This window comes from Danio aesculapii, chromosome 18 (genome assembly GCF_903798145.1).
Source record: "Danio aesculapii chromosome 18, fDanAes4.1, whole genome shotgun sequence".
Classification (NCBI taxonomy): Eukaryota; Metazoa; Chordata; class Actinopteri; order Cypriniformes; family Danionidae; genus Danio; species Danio aesculapii.
This window is the reverse complement of record NC_079452.1, coordinates 26,907,538-26,924,328: the sequence shown is the minus strand read 5'-3', so window position 1 is coordinate 26,924,328 and position 16,791 is coordinate 26,907,538. Positions and strand designations below refer to the sequence as shown.

The following is a 16,791-nucleotide window of genomic DNA, read 5'->3' as shown; positions in this document are numbered from 1 at the left end:
GAATGGGAGATGTGCAGCCGATGTGCAGCCGACAAATCTGCAGCAACTGCGTGATGCTATCATGTCAATATGGAGCAAAATCTCTGAGGAATATTTCCAGTAGCTTGTTGAATCTATGCCACGAAGGATTAGTGCAGTTCTGAAGGAAAAAGGGGGTCCAACCCGGTACTAGTAAGGTGTACCTAATAAAGTGGCCGTTTTGGATTTCTAAAGATACTTGCCACAAGACATAAAAATTAGACTCAAAACATTGATCTGAGTCGTATTAGTTTATTAGTTATTTAATTAAACGCAAACATAACCGAAACGATGGAGTATACACTAACCTGTGCATTATTCAGAAACAAGATGGCGCCGAACAGACAGTCGAAAAAACGCAAAACTGACAGTAATGAAGCCAGCTGAATGGAGTACACACTAACCTATGTATTATTCAGTCATAAGATGATGCAAAACAATCAAAAGACAAAGCAAAGCTGACAGAAACTAAACCGGCTGAATGGAGCATATACTAACCTACGTATTATTCATTCACAAGACTGCGCCAAACAGTCAAAAACAACTGTAGTGTGACACAAGCAACTACATATGAATATGGATATAAGTATATGAATTTTTATTGTTTTCATTGATAGTCAAGGTGTTATTTAGTGGTTGTTAACTGGAAATAACATGCCTTTCAAATGCCACAACTGACCAATCAGAAGCAAAGTTTCCAAACAGCCATGTAAAATCATGATAGAAGTTTAAAATCCATATAACCCATGCCTATTTTGCACCCAAAGCAAACTTCCGCTAACACTGTGATGACGTCATATTCACTGCGTGCAAACTTGCGGATGCGTCGAGAATGAATCAGCCCCCACACTCATCCTCACCCATATCAGCTGACCTTTGACCCAACAGCTGACAGAGCGCCATGTGCAGCCCTGTGTCTCATGTTGGATCCTGAGGGCTCGCCAGCGTGGTGCTCGGCCAGACTCACTGGAGTCAAGCTGAATATTTTCTGAGGCTGTGTATTTATAGCCCTGGGGCTGGGGGGAGGCGTAGGGCCCACTGTCTATAATTATCTCAAAAGTAAATACATGCAGTGATCACTTAGAGTGTGAACAAATCAATAAAGACTGAAAAAGTCTCTAGAATGAGCTATGCACACATGCAACTTTAAAGCCCACTGATGGCACTTAATACAACAGAATAATGTTCCTTTTAGTGTGTGTATTTACATGTACAAACAATGAATAATGCATTTACATTTAGTCATTTAGCAGACGCTTTTATCCAAAGCGACTTACAAATGAGCACAAGGAAGCAATTTACACAACTATAAGAGCAGCAGTGAACAAGTGCTATAGACAAGTTTCAGGTGTGTAAAGTTTAAGCAAAGCATTAGAAATGTGTTTTTTTTTTTGAGAGAGAGAGTACAGTTAGTGGTATAGCCAGAGAGGCAGTTACAGATTAGGAAGGAAAGTGGAGACTAAATAGTTGAGTTTTTAGTCGTTTCTTGAAGACAGCAAGTGACTCTGCTGTTCTGATGTAGTTAGGGAGTTCATTCCACCAACTGGGCAGATTGAATGTGAGAGTTCGGGAAAGTGATTTCTTCCCTCTTAGGGATGGAACAACGAGGCGACGTTCATTCACAGAACGCAAGTTTCTGGAGGGCACATAAATCTGCAGAAGTGAGAGCAGATATGAAGGAGCAAAGCCAGAGGTCGCTTTGTAAGCAAACATCAGAGCTTTGAATTTGATGCGAGCAACAACTGGCAGCCAGTGCAAACGGGTGAGTAGCGGAGTGACATGTGCTCTTTTGGGTTCAGCAAAGACCACTCGTGCTGCTGCGTTCTGAAGCAGCTGAAGAGGTTTGATAGAGTTAGCTGGAAGCCCGGCTAGTAGAGAGTTGCAATAATCCAGTTTGGAGAGAACAAGAGCTTGAACAATGAGTTGAGCTGCATGTTCAGATAGGAAGGGTCGGACCTTTCTGATGTTATAGAGTGCAAATCTGCAAGATCGAGCAGTTCTAGAAATGTGCTCAGAGACGTTTAGTTGGTCATCAATCGTTACTCCAAGGCTTTTTATCATTTTGGATGCAGTAATACAGTATTTATACCTATTTTGCTAACACTTTAGTTTAAGTGTCAATTCAAACTATTAGCTGCTGGCTTATTTCCTATATTATTAAAATATTGGCTTTTAACCCTTATGTGCTGTTGGGAATGTTTTCATCCACTCTGGGGTGATTTTGAGTCCTAATTTGTCCATAACTTTTTCTGTGTTTCAGCTAGCTGAATGATTTTTGGTGGCAAATCTTATTTTGACACATATTTTGAGAAAATGCTTTGACAAATACACTCTGGGCAAATGTACCACTCTTTTGTTATGTTCGGGATGAAAACATCCACTGAATTAAACTGCTGTTAAAATCAAGCAGCAACCTCCTGCTCTCCCTCATGAAGCAAATACGGAAGTAGCTGAAACTGCAATTATATTAAGCAAATTTTAATTAACCCCACTGTTAAAATGACCAACTCTACAGCTGGAAAAAAAGGTGTTTACAGCCAAAAAACGATTTCGGTTCAGCTAATATTACCCGCCACGACAACTGTGAGGAGGGTGATTTTTTTTTTTAAACTCATCCATTTCCTTTATATTAGGTTATATTAAGTTTGCATAATTAAGGGCGTGGCCACTTGAGTGACAGCTAGGTTTCGCTGGTTGCCGTCACTTCACCTCAGCTGATTCCGGCAGATTAGCCACTGATCTCGGCATATTCATCGTATTTTTGTGTTGTTTTATGTGGCTTTACACAGTCAGCTGCCTTTTGGAATTATTTCTTACAATTATCAGATGATATGGGATGCTGTGTGCATTTAATTGTGCTCACAAACCATTCGTGTGGCCTCCATTTCCCAGGTGAGTGAAATTATATACTTGTACACCATCTCTATAAATGTATTTGTTTTATTTAAGATCATTTATATTGTTCTTTAGACCTGTAATGCCCTCCAGAATCTGACAGATTGATTAGCTGTAGGCTCTAGAACAGTCATCTGAAGTGTTATCATACAGTGTTATGGCTGGATTTCATCAATAGTCTTGCATTTACTAACACACACTACATCTGAAGTGTTTGGAAGTAATTTGTGTTTTCCTCCTTTAGAAAAACGTCATAAGAACGATATTTAGTGGCTCAGTGTATTACTACAGTGTTTTTAAAAGTCTAAACACTTTATTGCAATAGTACACAATCAAACACATGTGTTCAGAACACAAACGAGTCGCAGGTAATGAAGTATTAAGCGTTTCTCCCAAAGAAAACCCTGTCTAAGCAAAATGCTAGCAGGCATCTGTAGCTCCGCTCACTCTCCACCTCTTTGCCCTTGTTTGGTATCCCCCGGTCGGTGCGATGACGCGCGAACAAAATGGCGACGGTTGGCCACGCCTACTGGTAGCTTCTTTTGGGTTCTTCAGAAACCTACGGGTGACGTCACGGATACTACGTCCATTTCTTTTACAGTCTATGGTAAAAATGCATCAGATAAATATTATTTTTCAATATTTGTTTTGGCATAAATTTGTTTATTAAACTCAGTCCTGATCAAAACTACTAAATTGTTTAGAAAACTGCAAGATTTTAACTCATTAATTGCCAAATTCATAAATGATGTCACTGATTTGGTGGGAAAAAAAACTACACAAAATGACGTATTGTCAATATAATAAGTAATTGTGGACTTGCACATGTGAAACAACATTGCCTTTGATGCATTGTTTTTGATTCATTTGCTTTTTTTTCTCTCTAATTTACAGTTGGTGGCTGTTTTTGCCCCATTGACTTCCATTATAACCACATTTTTTATTACAAAACCATAACACCATATAACCATGCATCTTTGATTGTTTTCCCTGTTGGGAAGAGGTGAAAGGTGACCTTCACGCACTTACCTTAATGCGCCTGAGAAAATCAAAATATGTATCTCAACTCTCAGAACTACACAGAGTAAACAAAAACTAAGACCGTGTATTTATGCCCCATCAAATGCAGGTATAATGAAAGTCAATGGGGCAAAAAAGCCCACCAACAGTAAATTATGGAGAAATAAATGAAAATCTAACAATGCAGGACTGTGATAAAAGGTTAAAAAAAAATTCAGTCCACAATTACTTTTATTTTAAATAATACAGGAGTTTGTGTGTGTGTGTGTGTGTGTGTGTGTGTGTGTGTGTGTGTGTGGTGTGTGTGTGTGTGTGTGTGTTGTGTGCGTGCGTGTGTGTGTGTGTGTGTGTGTGTTTTAACCAAATCAGTAACATCTTTTGTGAACTTGGCAATTAAAGAGTTAATATCCTGTAATTTTTAAAAACATTTAGTAGTTTTGATCAAGACTGAGGTCTTTCAATTTAATTTATGACAAATACTGTAACAAAATGGTAGTAAATTTGAACAGCGCAGAAGGGTTAATTAGTAAAGTATGATCTTATTCTACATCACTGATCCTCTACCCAATACCTAAAGCCAACTACTACCTTACTAACTATTAATAAGCAACTAATTAGGAGTTTATTGACCTAAATGTCTTAATTAATGGTTTGTTAATATAAAAAATTTAATTAATTTAACAGTTTGGCCTTAAAACGATTAATAATCATGTTTATTTAGCTAAAAGTCTTAATTAATTGTTTGTTAATATATTTTTATTTATTTATTTGGCCTTAAAACCATTAATAATAATGTTTATTTAGCTAAAAGTCTTAATTAATTGTTTGTTAATATCGAGAATTGTTCATTTAAATTAGTGAGACTCATGTGTTAAGGTTAGTTCATGTAAATCAAGCTCTTCGTTGTTAGTTCATGTTAACTCACAGTGCATTGACTAATCTCAACAAGCACAACTTTGGATTTTAATAATGCATTAGTAAATGTTGAACTATGATGAAAAATAAATGATGTACATGTTTTGTTCAGTCTTAATTCATGTTAGCATATACATAAACTAAAGTTAACTAATGGAACCCAATCAGATTAGTTACCTAATAAGAATAAAGCAAATAAACACTGCTAAATGCTAAATGTACTGCAGTATTAGTACATATTTGGGTAACACTTTAGTGTAAAGGCCAATTCAAACTGCTTTATTAGATATTGGCTTATTTTCTGCCTATTATTAAAATATTGGCTTTTAATTAATACTTATAAAGTATGATCTTATTCTACATCACTGATCATCTACCCAATACCTAAACCCAACTACTACCTTACTAACTATTAATAAGCAACTAATTAGGAGTTTATTGAGCTAAATGTCTTAATTAATGGTTTGTTCATATAAAAAAAAAATAATTTATTTGGCCTTAAAATAGTTAATAATAATGTTTATTTAGCTAAAAGTCTTACTTAATGGTTTGTTAATATCGAGAATTGTTCAGTTAAATTAGTGAGACTCATGTGTTAAGGTTAGTTCATGTAAATCAAGCTCTTCGTTGTTAGTTCATGTTAACTCACAGTGCATTGACTAATCTCAACAAGCACAACTTTGGATTTTAATAATGCATTAGTAAATGTTGAACTATGATTAAAAATAAATGATGTACATGTTTTGTTCAGTCTTAATTCATGTTAGCAAATACATAAACTAAAATGAACTAATGGAACCCAATCAGATTAGTTACCTAATTAGAATAAAGCAAATAAACAATGCTAAATGCTAAATTTACTACAGTATTAGTACATATTTGGGTAACACTTTAGTTTAAAGGCCAATTCAAACTACTTTATTAGCTATTGGCTTATTTTCTGCCTATTATTAAAATATTGGCTTTTAATTAATACTTATAAAGTATGATCTTATTCATTGATCCTCTACTCAACACCTAAACCTGACTAGTACCTTAATAACTATTATAAGCAGCTAATTAGGAGGTTATTAAGTGAAAAGTCTTAATGATTTGTTAATATCAAATAAACACTGCTAAATGTTTCTAGAAGTTTAATCTTAGAGTCTAGATCTGTCAATTCTTTCTCATACCTTTTTTATTTACTACTTGTGACACTTATGATAACACTTCTAATGAAATTTTAAAAGCTTCCCTTCTGATACTTGAGGTTTGTTTTGTCTTAATATCATAACACATGTCTATCTGTTGTACAATATGTTTATTAAATTGGTCAACTAAGAGCCGTTTGGGATGAAATCTCCATTTTCTAGGACTTCCCAGTAATTTAGGATCAATATAAGTAAGTGATATAGGGCCATGGTCTAAAATTACTATAGAATCGTATATGAACACTCAACAATATATGGCATATGTGTAGCAGAAATAAGAAAATAATTAATTCTAGCGTAAAACTGGTGTGTTTTAGAGAAGCAAGAAGATTGGATATCTTTAGGGTGTAGCTGCCTCCATACTTCAACAAGGTTTACATCCTTTATAGAATAGCCTAGGGTTTTTCCAATCTGTCTGTGGGTTTCTGGATCCAATGTCTGGATCCTGTGTGTGTTTGTAAAATATTCACTTCACAGATACTCAAACCCCTCAACTAACAAACAGATCAAACACATTAGGTTCATAACACATCAGTTAAGTACCAATTGCCATTATTATCTAGGCTTTTTATCAGTCTATTATTAAGATAGTAGGTGTTTATTAGTATTTATAGAGCATGACCTTATTCTACATCCCAAATCCTACCCAAGAAGATTGGATATCTTTAGAGTGTAGCTGCCTCCATACTTCAACGAGGTTTACATCCTTTATAAAATAGCCTAAGGTATCTGTCTGTGGGTTTCTGGATCCAATGTAAAGTTGAAATCCCCTCCCATCACATAATATTCAGAAAGAGGGGATAAGGTTAAAAAGAGATTACTATAAAAGTTGGGGATGCCATTGTTAGGGTTATAGATATTCATAAGATTTAATTGTTTAGATAATAACGACCCTTGAACAATTACGTGTCTACCTAAAGAGTCCAGTATTATTTTATCTATCTAAAATGGAATTGTTTCCCAAAGATGGGTTGCGGCTGGAAGGGCATCGACTGCGTAAAACATGTGCTGGATGAGTTGGCGGTTCATTCCGCTGTGGCGACCCCGGATTAATAAAGGGACTAAGCCGAAAATAAAATGAATGAATGAATGAAAATGGAATTGATTTGTGGGTCATTGTGATTACCCCTCTTGCTTAAGAACTAAACGATGCTGCAAATGTTTGACCTGGCCGTCTATTGCTTATTCTACATATGTCATTGGACACTGCTAAATGTTTACACCCAATTGCACAAAGTATTAATGATCAACACCAAATCCAAAAGGGGATGAAATTTTGTGCATCTGCATATCTTCAAAAGGACACATTTACATTCAAGAACATGCGAGGAATCTTTCTGTGTGTGTTTGTAAAATGTTCACTTCAAAGATGCTCAAACCCCTCAACTAACAAACAGATCAAACACATTAGGTTCACAACACCTCAGTTAAGTACCAATTGCCATTATTACCTAGGCCTTTTATCGGTCTATTATTGAGATAGTAGGTGTTTATTAGTATTTATAGAGCATGACCTTATTTTACATCCTAAATCCTACCCAATATCCAATCCCAACTACTAGCTTATTGACTATTAATAAGCAGCAAATTAGTAGTTCATTAAGTCAAAAGTCATACTTAATAGTGTGTTATTAGCGAGGATTGTACCTTAAAATACAGTGTGACCATTATGTCTTCACAAATGTCTTCACAAACTCTGTTTACACTGTGCAACTTTAACTTTCCATCTCTAAGAGAGTACACCAACACCAATTGATTTGCAAATAAACAGAAAGGCTTACGGTAGTGTTTCTCTCTGTGCATGTTGGAACATGATCCGCTTTGTCATTCACGCTGTTGTCCTGTTGGACGTTGGATTTTCTGCCACCTGTACCATGAGACACATGGATGTGTACGTGTGGAGTGCAATTATTGGAGAGATTGTCTGCTGCGTTTGAAACGTGGCAAGAAATCTCAGCCTTCGCACAGGGCACCTCTAGAGAAATACTCCTGTGAAGAACTCGCTGAGACCCTTTTCTTGAGGAGTTATCCAAATTTCTGCTGGATGGAAAAGTGTTGTGTCTTCTTTCTGTTGATGACGGTCTTCCGGTTGGCAGCATGCAGGCTGAGGTGCTACGGTAAAGCTTTGCTTTCTGCCGTTCTGGGACGTTATCGGTTGTTTGTGGGCCCTCAAGAGGTTTGGAAGAGTCAAGCTTTGTTTCTTTCGCTGAGGGAAGCTGTCGCTGGTTTGCGAAGTGCAATAAAACGCTGGAGTGTCTTTCCGTGCGGTCTGGTCCTGGTGGTTGTTCCGGCGGCACGCTGAAATGCACAATAGTTTTGGCATCTCTGTGTTCTGCTGACGTACTGGTTTTGGACAGCCGCAGACCATTAACTGCAGTGGCGACGGATGCTTTGGATGTTGTGTCAGTGTGCGATGTATCGCTAGACAGCTGCATCTGATGAGACGTCTGGAACGAGCTCCGTGCAGATGGCGGCAGTGGAGGAATCATGGGAGACGTCACTGGACTGACAGGGGACGCCGGTGGCGTGGTGCATGGGCTCCGTGGAAAAATCACCAGGGATGAGCAGCGCCGCAAGGGTGCCCTCGTCTTCCTCCGAAAGATGGGCTTGCGATCTTCTGCTTCGAATATGCTGTTGCTGCTCGAGTAACCGGGATCACTCGTAGTGCTGCTGCTACAAGAACCTCCATCCCCATTTCCACTTTCGCAGTTTGCGAGCTCTCCTTCTTCTCCAGCACTGCTACCCTCAGCGTCGGTGCCCTGTTTGCAGGGATGCAAAGAAATCTGCAGCGTGCTTTTCCTGCTTCCGTTCACCTTGGGGATGAACACACTGGAGTGGCGCTGTAAACTACCGTACTCTGGTGACAAGGGTGGCAAAGCCAGTGACAGCTGTCCTGGAGTCACCTTCATGTGGAGGGAACTCTGCGCCAGGCCCTCGCTGGAGCTCCGTCCAGCATTCGTCAGCCCCCTTTCTTCAGTATTAACGCTACAGGTCTCTGACAGTGGGTCGGTGTTGCTTCTCCGCGAAGCGAAATGCAGTCGCAGGTGCCGCGCCATGCGATCCTAGTGCGAGGAATCCAGCGTAACGTTGGACATGGTAAACCCTAGCAAGCAAAATGCAACTGGTCCCACACTGCAACCATTAGCGGTTGCACATTGCCAAAATAGCAATAGCAGCGACAAACTGCATTCCTCTTGAAGCTCCCTAGAAGCTAACAACCATGACAGCTCGAACGCAACATGAAAAATAGCTACACGTTTGCCCCACTTGCAGATCCAGTTCTTTGAAGGATAGCAGACAAACGCTAGGAGATTTACTGAGGCAACTGCTCGAGAAAGCCCTCTTCTGTGCCAGACCTCTGGAGTGCCTCAGCTGTGCCTTCTGTAGTTTCGCAAGCACAGATTGAAGCACGGGTGCCCTCCCTCCTCCCTCCCGCAGCTGAATCCACGCTGCTGGTCAAAAAACAACAATCCGTGTGCATGCCAGGGTGGAGGTGGAACAGCTCGCCCCTGTTCTAGCTAAGCTCCCCTCTGCCACCTCCTTCTCCAGTCCCATGTCTAGAGTTTCTTGTAAAGCTGCACCCCTGCTAATATTTTTACCCCACCAAGATAGAGTTACAGGAAATAAAGAGGAACGAGGTTTGGCATCATTCTTAAGCATTCTGAACAGCATCTGAGATGCACCGGGTGAAATCGCCAAGCTCGTAAACTAAACATTTGGCTGGTTTCTACCCCTCCAACAATGCACCGCTTAAATGCGTGATGGCTTCATCTACAGATTCAAACCCAGCAGAAGGAAATGTGCCTAAAAGTGCACCTCCAGACAAACACTGAGCTTGTTGTGCCAGCTCTCATATGGACATGTGCCACATCACGTGTCATCTGACACCCGCTGTTGCAGCCATTTAAGAGCATGCTTCTGTCAAGAGAAATGCCTTCTCATCAATCAGGGGCAATTGCAGGAGGGGGACCTCCAGTTACCAAAGTGCACAGGACTAGTATGGGAAATCATCACAACATTCTATTCAATTCAATCCAATTCAATTCAATTCAATTCAATTCAATTCAATTCAATTCACCCTTATTAGTATAGCGCTTTTACGATGTAGATTGTGTCAAAGCAGCTTCACATAAAAGGTCAACAGTGTAGTTCATGAATAAACATCAAGTCTGAATCAGTGATTCTGTGCACTTTTAAGATTTAGGATGTGGGCCCAATTGCATGAAAGCTCCCAAGTCATTTATCTTAGGGGAATCCCTGATGGAGGAAAATCCCTGAGGAAAGGGACTTCATTTAGTGAATTGCAACCGTCACCCATGCTTATGTGTTTTTCCTAAGCACTTTACTGTTCTGGCAACATATGGCAATGAGTGCTGCAGTTGCTATCGTTACTGCTTCCCACAGCGAACAGAACACAATGAACCTCAAAGCCAGGCGTATTAATATATCTTTCAACAAACATCACATGAAATAAAACACATAACCCAAACTGGACAGAGAATAAAATACACAACGATGCATACACAAAATCTCTAAAGCTGCATTAACCAATCACTCACTCATTATCACATAAAGTATTGTAATAATACAGTGGTCCCTCGTTAATCACGGGAGTTACGTTCTAAAAATAACCTGCAATAGGCGAAATCCGTGAAGTATTCTGCTTTATTTATTTTTTTACAACTCTTATAGATGATTTAAGGCTGTAAAACCCCTCACTACTAGGGATTGGTACCGAAATGTGGTACTTTATCGGTCTCGGTGCTACATTATAAGAGACCGAAGAATCAATAAGCTCTAACGTTAACAGTTCTTGTCACGGTTGCAGGTTTGTGCGCTTTCCGGAGTGTCTGTTTTGTCACGTGGGTTTGTTTTGTTCGGTTGTCCACGTGTATTTGTTTGGTCACGTGTTATGACGGCACTCAGCTATCTAGAAAGAAGATATCTAGAAAAATGCTGAAAACCTGTAACCTTACATAGAAAAAAAATACTATGGAAGTCAATGGGTGCCAGCGAACATCATTTTTCAAAATATCTACTTCTGTGTTCAATCTCAAACAGGTTTTGAACAGGTGAAGGGTGACTAAATGATTGCAGAACTTAATGTTTGGGTGAACTTTGACCCTTAAGTTGCTTCTTGCAACCCACGTTTTAGTAAAATCATCCTTAACCTTACAACTAAGGGATTTCTTGAGTCCTGAACATTTAAAAACAAAAATCCAAGCGTAATTGGACATGAAAGTGAAATATCAGTGAGATTAATTGCATATGAATTATCACATACAACCAAATTGAGAGCTGTCAAAATAAGAGCTCCGCAAAAACAAGATCTGAAGTGATTTGTCATGCTTTCTGTAAGCTACCACATTCCTCAGCTGACAGAAATAGCATGCATGCTTGGTTCATGCCAACAAACACATTCTAGCAACAACATACCGGTTTTTCTTGCAAGCAGTAGCCGGGTTAAACTATCTGTCACACACAGGAAGGCAACTGCAGTTTATAGTCTTTATCAAGAGTTACTGTTCTTGCTGGAACACTGGCTTCTTTATGCAAGCGTTTGTTTGACCTGCTTCATTATTCAGCATGTGATGGAGAGAACCCCCTAAAACCAGTCACACCTCATTCGCTTTAATGTGTCTTAAAGCAGTAACTTTCACATTTAACAGCGCCCATGAGGAAATCTCAGTTCCAATAGCTGATATTTATGGCGACTACTTGCTAAAAGGCATCCTTGTTCATTCATTACACACTGAGGCTCAGGTAGCAGCTGATTTTATAGACTTGAACTCAACACTAACATGGTAAATACATTCGAGACTGTTAAATGGTGTAGGATTTCATTACCAAGCTGAAAATGATTACAAACAAAGCCAAACTAATTATTATATTCGCAACTCAAAGAAATAATGAAAGAAACAAACTGCAAATATTATCTGTACTATCTAATGAAATTATACACAGCATCTTTAACCAATACACTCATTACTTCAATAACAAATTGGACAAATAACGAGTTTCACATCCTAAAAGTCTGTTTAAACCTTTATTTCATACAAAAGATCTACATTTTAAATACATACTGTTCTTATAAGTCAGGGGTGTCCAAACTCGGTTCTGGAGGGTGAGTGTCCTGCTGAGTTTAGCTCTAACTTGCTTCAACACACCTGCATGGATGTTTCTAGAAAGCCTAGTAAGAGCTTGATTAGCTCTCCCAGGTGTGTCTGATTAGGGTTGGAACTAAAGCTATGGTCACTCGGGCTTTGTGTGTGCGAAGTTCTGTCGTGCAGCGCTGCGAAAAGGGGCGGGATTAAACAAGATGATTAGACATTAGCGAGCGATTGCTCCATGTTTTAAATTTCTGTCCAGAGAGGTCCTGTTTTGATCCTCGATTGGTCTCACACAGTCAAGTGATGCGATTTCGCAGGTCAGAGTTCACCAAGCTTGAACTTTGCACCGCAGCGACATGCGAAACTTGACGCATGATCTTGCGTTTCCGGTCTGACGCATTCGCATGTGCATGAATGGAAGTCTATGGGAGGAAAAGCCTAGTGGGACCGCAGCTTAAACTTTAAAAACTTAAACTAAACTAGGGCCAGACAGAATCTGAAGACATTTTTTGCTATTTCTGCTGAGAATTTTGTAAAAATAAAAAATAAATCGGCAGATTTATGTGGAATAATTTTGGGAGTCTCATAACTAAAAATATAAATATAATATATGAAATATAAAAATAATACCTATTTAACTTTTACTTATTAATGTTTACAAAGCAAATCCAATTAGATCCACTTATTTGATAAACAAAGCACGTCTCTTATGTAATATATTTCAACTAAAAGACAAAAAACATCACTTTACAAACTGTTATGTAAATAAAACCTATGAACATTTTCATATTAGTCAATAAAATTACAGAAATTAATGTAAAAATTGAACAAGCATAAAATATTTACACAAGTACATAATTAGACTCAAAAATCTGTATTTCTGCGTGTGCACAATCCATGTGGGCATATTTATAACCTTTAACTTTCAAGTTATAGAAGAATCATTATAAAAATGTATCACAGATTATCCAAAAGTGCTGGGTAATAAAATTAACAATAATCAGGAATGTTGCTGAAGCAGCAGATTCAATGCTGCATCACAGGAATAACACAAAAATGCATTTATAGATAGAACACACTTATTTTAAATGGCAATAATATTTCATAATATTCGCTTTTTTCTGTATTTTCATAAAGCTCTATTTTAATGATCTAGGCACAAAGTCTAAAGCGCAGGACGCAAAAGCATTAAGGCCGTGTCAGAATCCACTTTTGCTTGTTTTAACGACAGAAAAACACACTCTGCGCCGCGGCGCATGGTCTAACAGGGTTGAGCTTATTCTCTTAATGAGTTCTGGGTGTGTTTTGAGAATTAACCAATCAGAGTCTCATTTCACATTCCCTTTAAGACTCAGCTGCGTCGTGCCATGGCGCATTTGCTATTTAAATGGTAGAGTTTGTAAGTGTAAAAACTGAACACTTCACTAGAGAGAAAACAGTTAAACAGAGCATCTGCAGCGTGAGGATAAAGAACGAGCCTACTCCGTTCAGCCTCTTTACTTTCTCTTTCTCTCTTTCGTGGATAAGGAAACTGTGTTGTACGTACAGACATCCATTAGCCTACATATTTAATTTCGTTTGTTAAGCGCAAAGATTTGTTTCAAAACTGTTTCTAAATTCAGTTCTAATTTCCAGCAAAGGAATAACTGAATGATAATAAGGAAGTGTGCATGGTCAAAAAACTGAGTTACATCCAAACACACGCTGTGCCCCATATGTTCCAAAACCCTTCAGGTGGACAAATCTATAGGTTGTTTTTAATAAAACAAATATAAATCTGCACATAATAAATAATACTGCTAATAATAATAACATTATACAAATGCAAATTGTCATGAATAAACTAAAAAAGCAACCCCCCCCCCCCCCCCCCCCCCCCGAGGTGAAGAAGGCATGGAGGCAGTGGTTTTTATATTTATGTAGAAATTAATAATTTTTAAAATATTTTAATACTATTTTACTTGTAAACATATTTGCGTATTGCTGTATCGCTGGACTTTAGACCTGCTTTCTGCTAGTTTATTTTAGTTCCTCAAAATAGCAACGCCCCAACAATGCGCCTTAACACACCTCTTTCTAGACCGAAAAACTCATGAGTCCACAAAGTGGCGCAAATGCATTTGCTATTTAAACAAAATGGCGGAAAACAGGAAGATTAAGGTTGCGTTGGTCTGAAAATAGCAACAAGTCGTGGAAACACGTCTTGCACCTTATTGCGCAGGGTGTATGATAGGGCCCACAGTCTTAGGTCCTGATTAACAGAACATGTTTTCAGCAGTGAGAGGTCCGTTTATAAAAATGATTTTAGTCCCACTTTATATTAAGTAGCCTTAACTAATATGTACTTTCGTTGAAATTAATAAATTGTTACAATTGTCACGGATTGGTCAGGCTCTCACGATCCCCACTCACGAAGATCACCATCACCTGACTTCTAATGAGCACACAGCTGCATCACATTCACGAGCACCAGATAAAAGCACAGCACTCCAGTCGCTCATTGTCCGGGCTCGTCTCGACGAAAGCGGACAACTGAGCGACCACTCAGCGTAGTCATCCTCAGCTAAAACAAACGCTTTACTTACCTGTTCTCTTTGTATTCCTCCTAGTCTTCCTGGTCCACCCGAATCGTCCTGTCTTCCAGTCCTTCCAAGTCTGTGTCATCCTCTGTCAGCTGTATCTGGTGTGTGCTGTCCATCCTCGTGTATTCCTGTTACCCAGCCACGGAGGAAAAGACCCCAACATCATTCCTGATCCTCCTGGCTATCCTTCTTGTGCTCCTTGTTGTCATTTAATAAACACCCTAACGTTTCCTTACCTCTGTCTCCTGTCCGCTTCATAACAGAAGCCCGGACCAATAACGACGACAACATGAGCACCCCCGATCACTTTCAAGAGCTGGTGGACCAGTTGAAGCGGATTCTACAGCCACCAGCTCCACTTTCCAACGCACCACCAGCACCGAGCACTTCCGCCTCCACAGTTTCTTCTTCGGCCCTTCCTTCCAGTCCCATGGCCCGACCAGCGCCCTACTCAGGCGGAGCGGGGGAGTGCAATGGTTTTCTGTTACAATGTTCCCTCATATTCGAAATGCAACCTTCTCTATATCCCACAGATAAGTCAAAGATCGCCTACATCGTATCACTACTCTCTGGGCCTGCACTTAAATGGGCTGAGACGATCTGGAACCAAGCCGGGCCGGTCATGAATTCCATCACTACCTTCACGGAGTATTTCAAAGAGGTGTTGGACGTTCTGATGGGGAAGTAGCCGCTGGAGAGCAGCTGTATCATCTAAAGCAAGGTACTCTATCTACACAGGAATATGCTCTCCGGTTTCGCACTCTAGCAGCTGCAAGTGGATGGAATGAGAGATCGTTGTTGACCACGTACCGGCTCGGCTTGGAACCCACTCTCCGAATCCAGCTGGCCACATTAGATGATACTATGGGTCTGGAGAGATTCATCCAACATTCTCTCCGATGTTCCGATCGTCTCCGTTCCTATCAACAGGACACCATCACCCCCTCGTCTGCACTCCTCCAATCGCCTGAGTCAACAGCCTCTCCAGAACCAGAACCCATGATAATAGAGTCTGGAAGACTGACATCAGCGGAACGACAGAGGAGGCTGACCCGGGGTCTGTGTCTATACTGCGGTGTCAGTGGACACACCCGTATGGAGTGTCCCCTTCGTCCCATTCGGACTTCAGTGAGTGTATTCAGTACGAATATTGAACAATGTAAACCACTTACTACCACCGTACAAATAACTACTGCCTCTATTTCTCTCCTTGTCACAGCCCTCATCGACTCCGGGTCAGCAGGGAACTTCATCTCCCAATCCCTCTGTCGTCAACTCCACCTACGTACTGAGGCGTCCTCGCATATATACCAGATACAACCGATAACCCAGTGCACTCGATCTTCGACCCGTATCCATCGACAATGCGAAGACATCCTTCTTCAAGTGGGGTTGTTACATCAAGAGAGGATTCAATTTCTGGTTCTGGAGGGTGCAAATATGGACATCATTCTAGGGCGCCCGTGGCTGGTGAAGCACGATCCCATCATCTCTTGGGGCACAGGAGAGATAAAGAAATGGGGATCTGGATGTACACCTACCTGTTTTCCAAATCTCCCTCTTCAAGGTCGGAACCCCATTTCTTTGTTTACAACATCGGTCGAGAGTCCTCCTGAGAAGCAGTCTATCCACATTCCTAAGGAGTACAGCTCCTTTCATGATGTCTTCTGCCCCAAGAGAGCTTCCCAGCTACCGCCGCATCGGCCATGGGACTGCGCGATCGACCTAGTTCCAGATGCCCAGTTGCCAAGAGGTAGGATCTACCCGCTCTCGCTTCCAGAGAATCAGGCAATGGAAGATTACATAAGGGAGGCTCTGAGTCAGGGGTACATACGTCACTCAAAATCACCAGCCGCCTCAAGCTTCTTCTTTGTGGCCAAGAAGGACGGAGGGCTGCGTCCATGCATCGACTACAGGGTCCTAAATAACGGTACAGTAAAATACCGATATCCCCTTCCTCTGGTACCAGCCGCTTTGGAACAGCTCCGAGAAGCTAAAGTCTTCACTAAATTGGACCTCCGCAGCGCGTATAATCTGATAAGAATACGTGAGGGGGACCAA

At 40.1% G+C, this 16,791-nt stretch overlaps 1 protein-coding gene across 2 annotated transcripts in view; it reads right to left on the bottom strand.

Moving 5' to 3' along the window:
• Positions 1-16,791, bottom strand: part of nedd4a (NEDD4 E3 ubiquitin protein ligase a) — a 126,236-nt gene that overhangs the window by 75,355 nt on the left and 34,090 nt on the right. Inside the window, exon 1 of one of the 2 annotated variants that reach the window (XM_056478943.1) lies at positions 7,820-9,444. The exons of the other annotated variant lie outside the window; for it this stretch is intronic. Within the exon in view, the coding sequence (XP_056334918.1) occupies positions 7,820-9,094 (1,275 nt within the window). The 5' untranslated portion in view covers positions 9,095-9,444. Of the gene's footprint in view, positions 1-7,819; positions 9,445-16,791 lie in introns of those variants that run through there. 2 annotated transcript variants of the gene reach the window in all.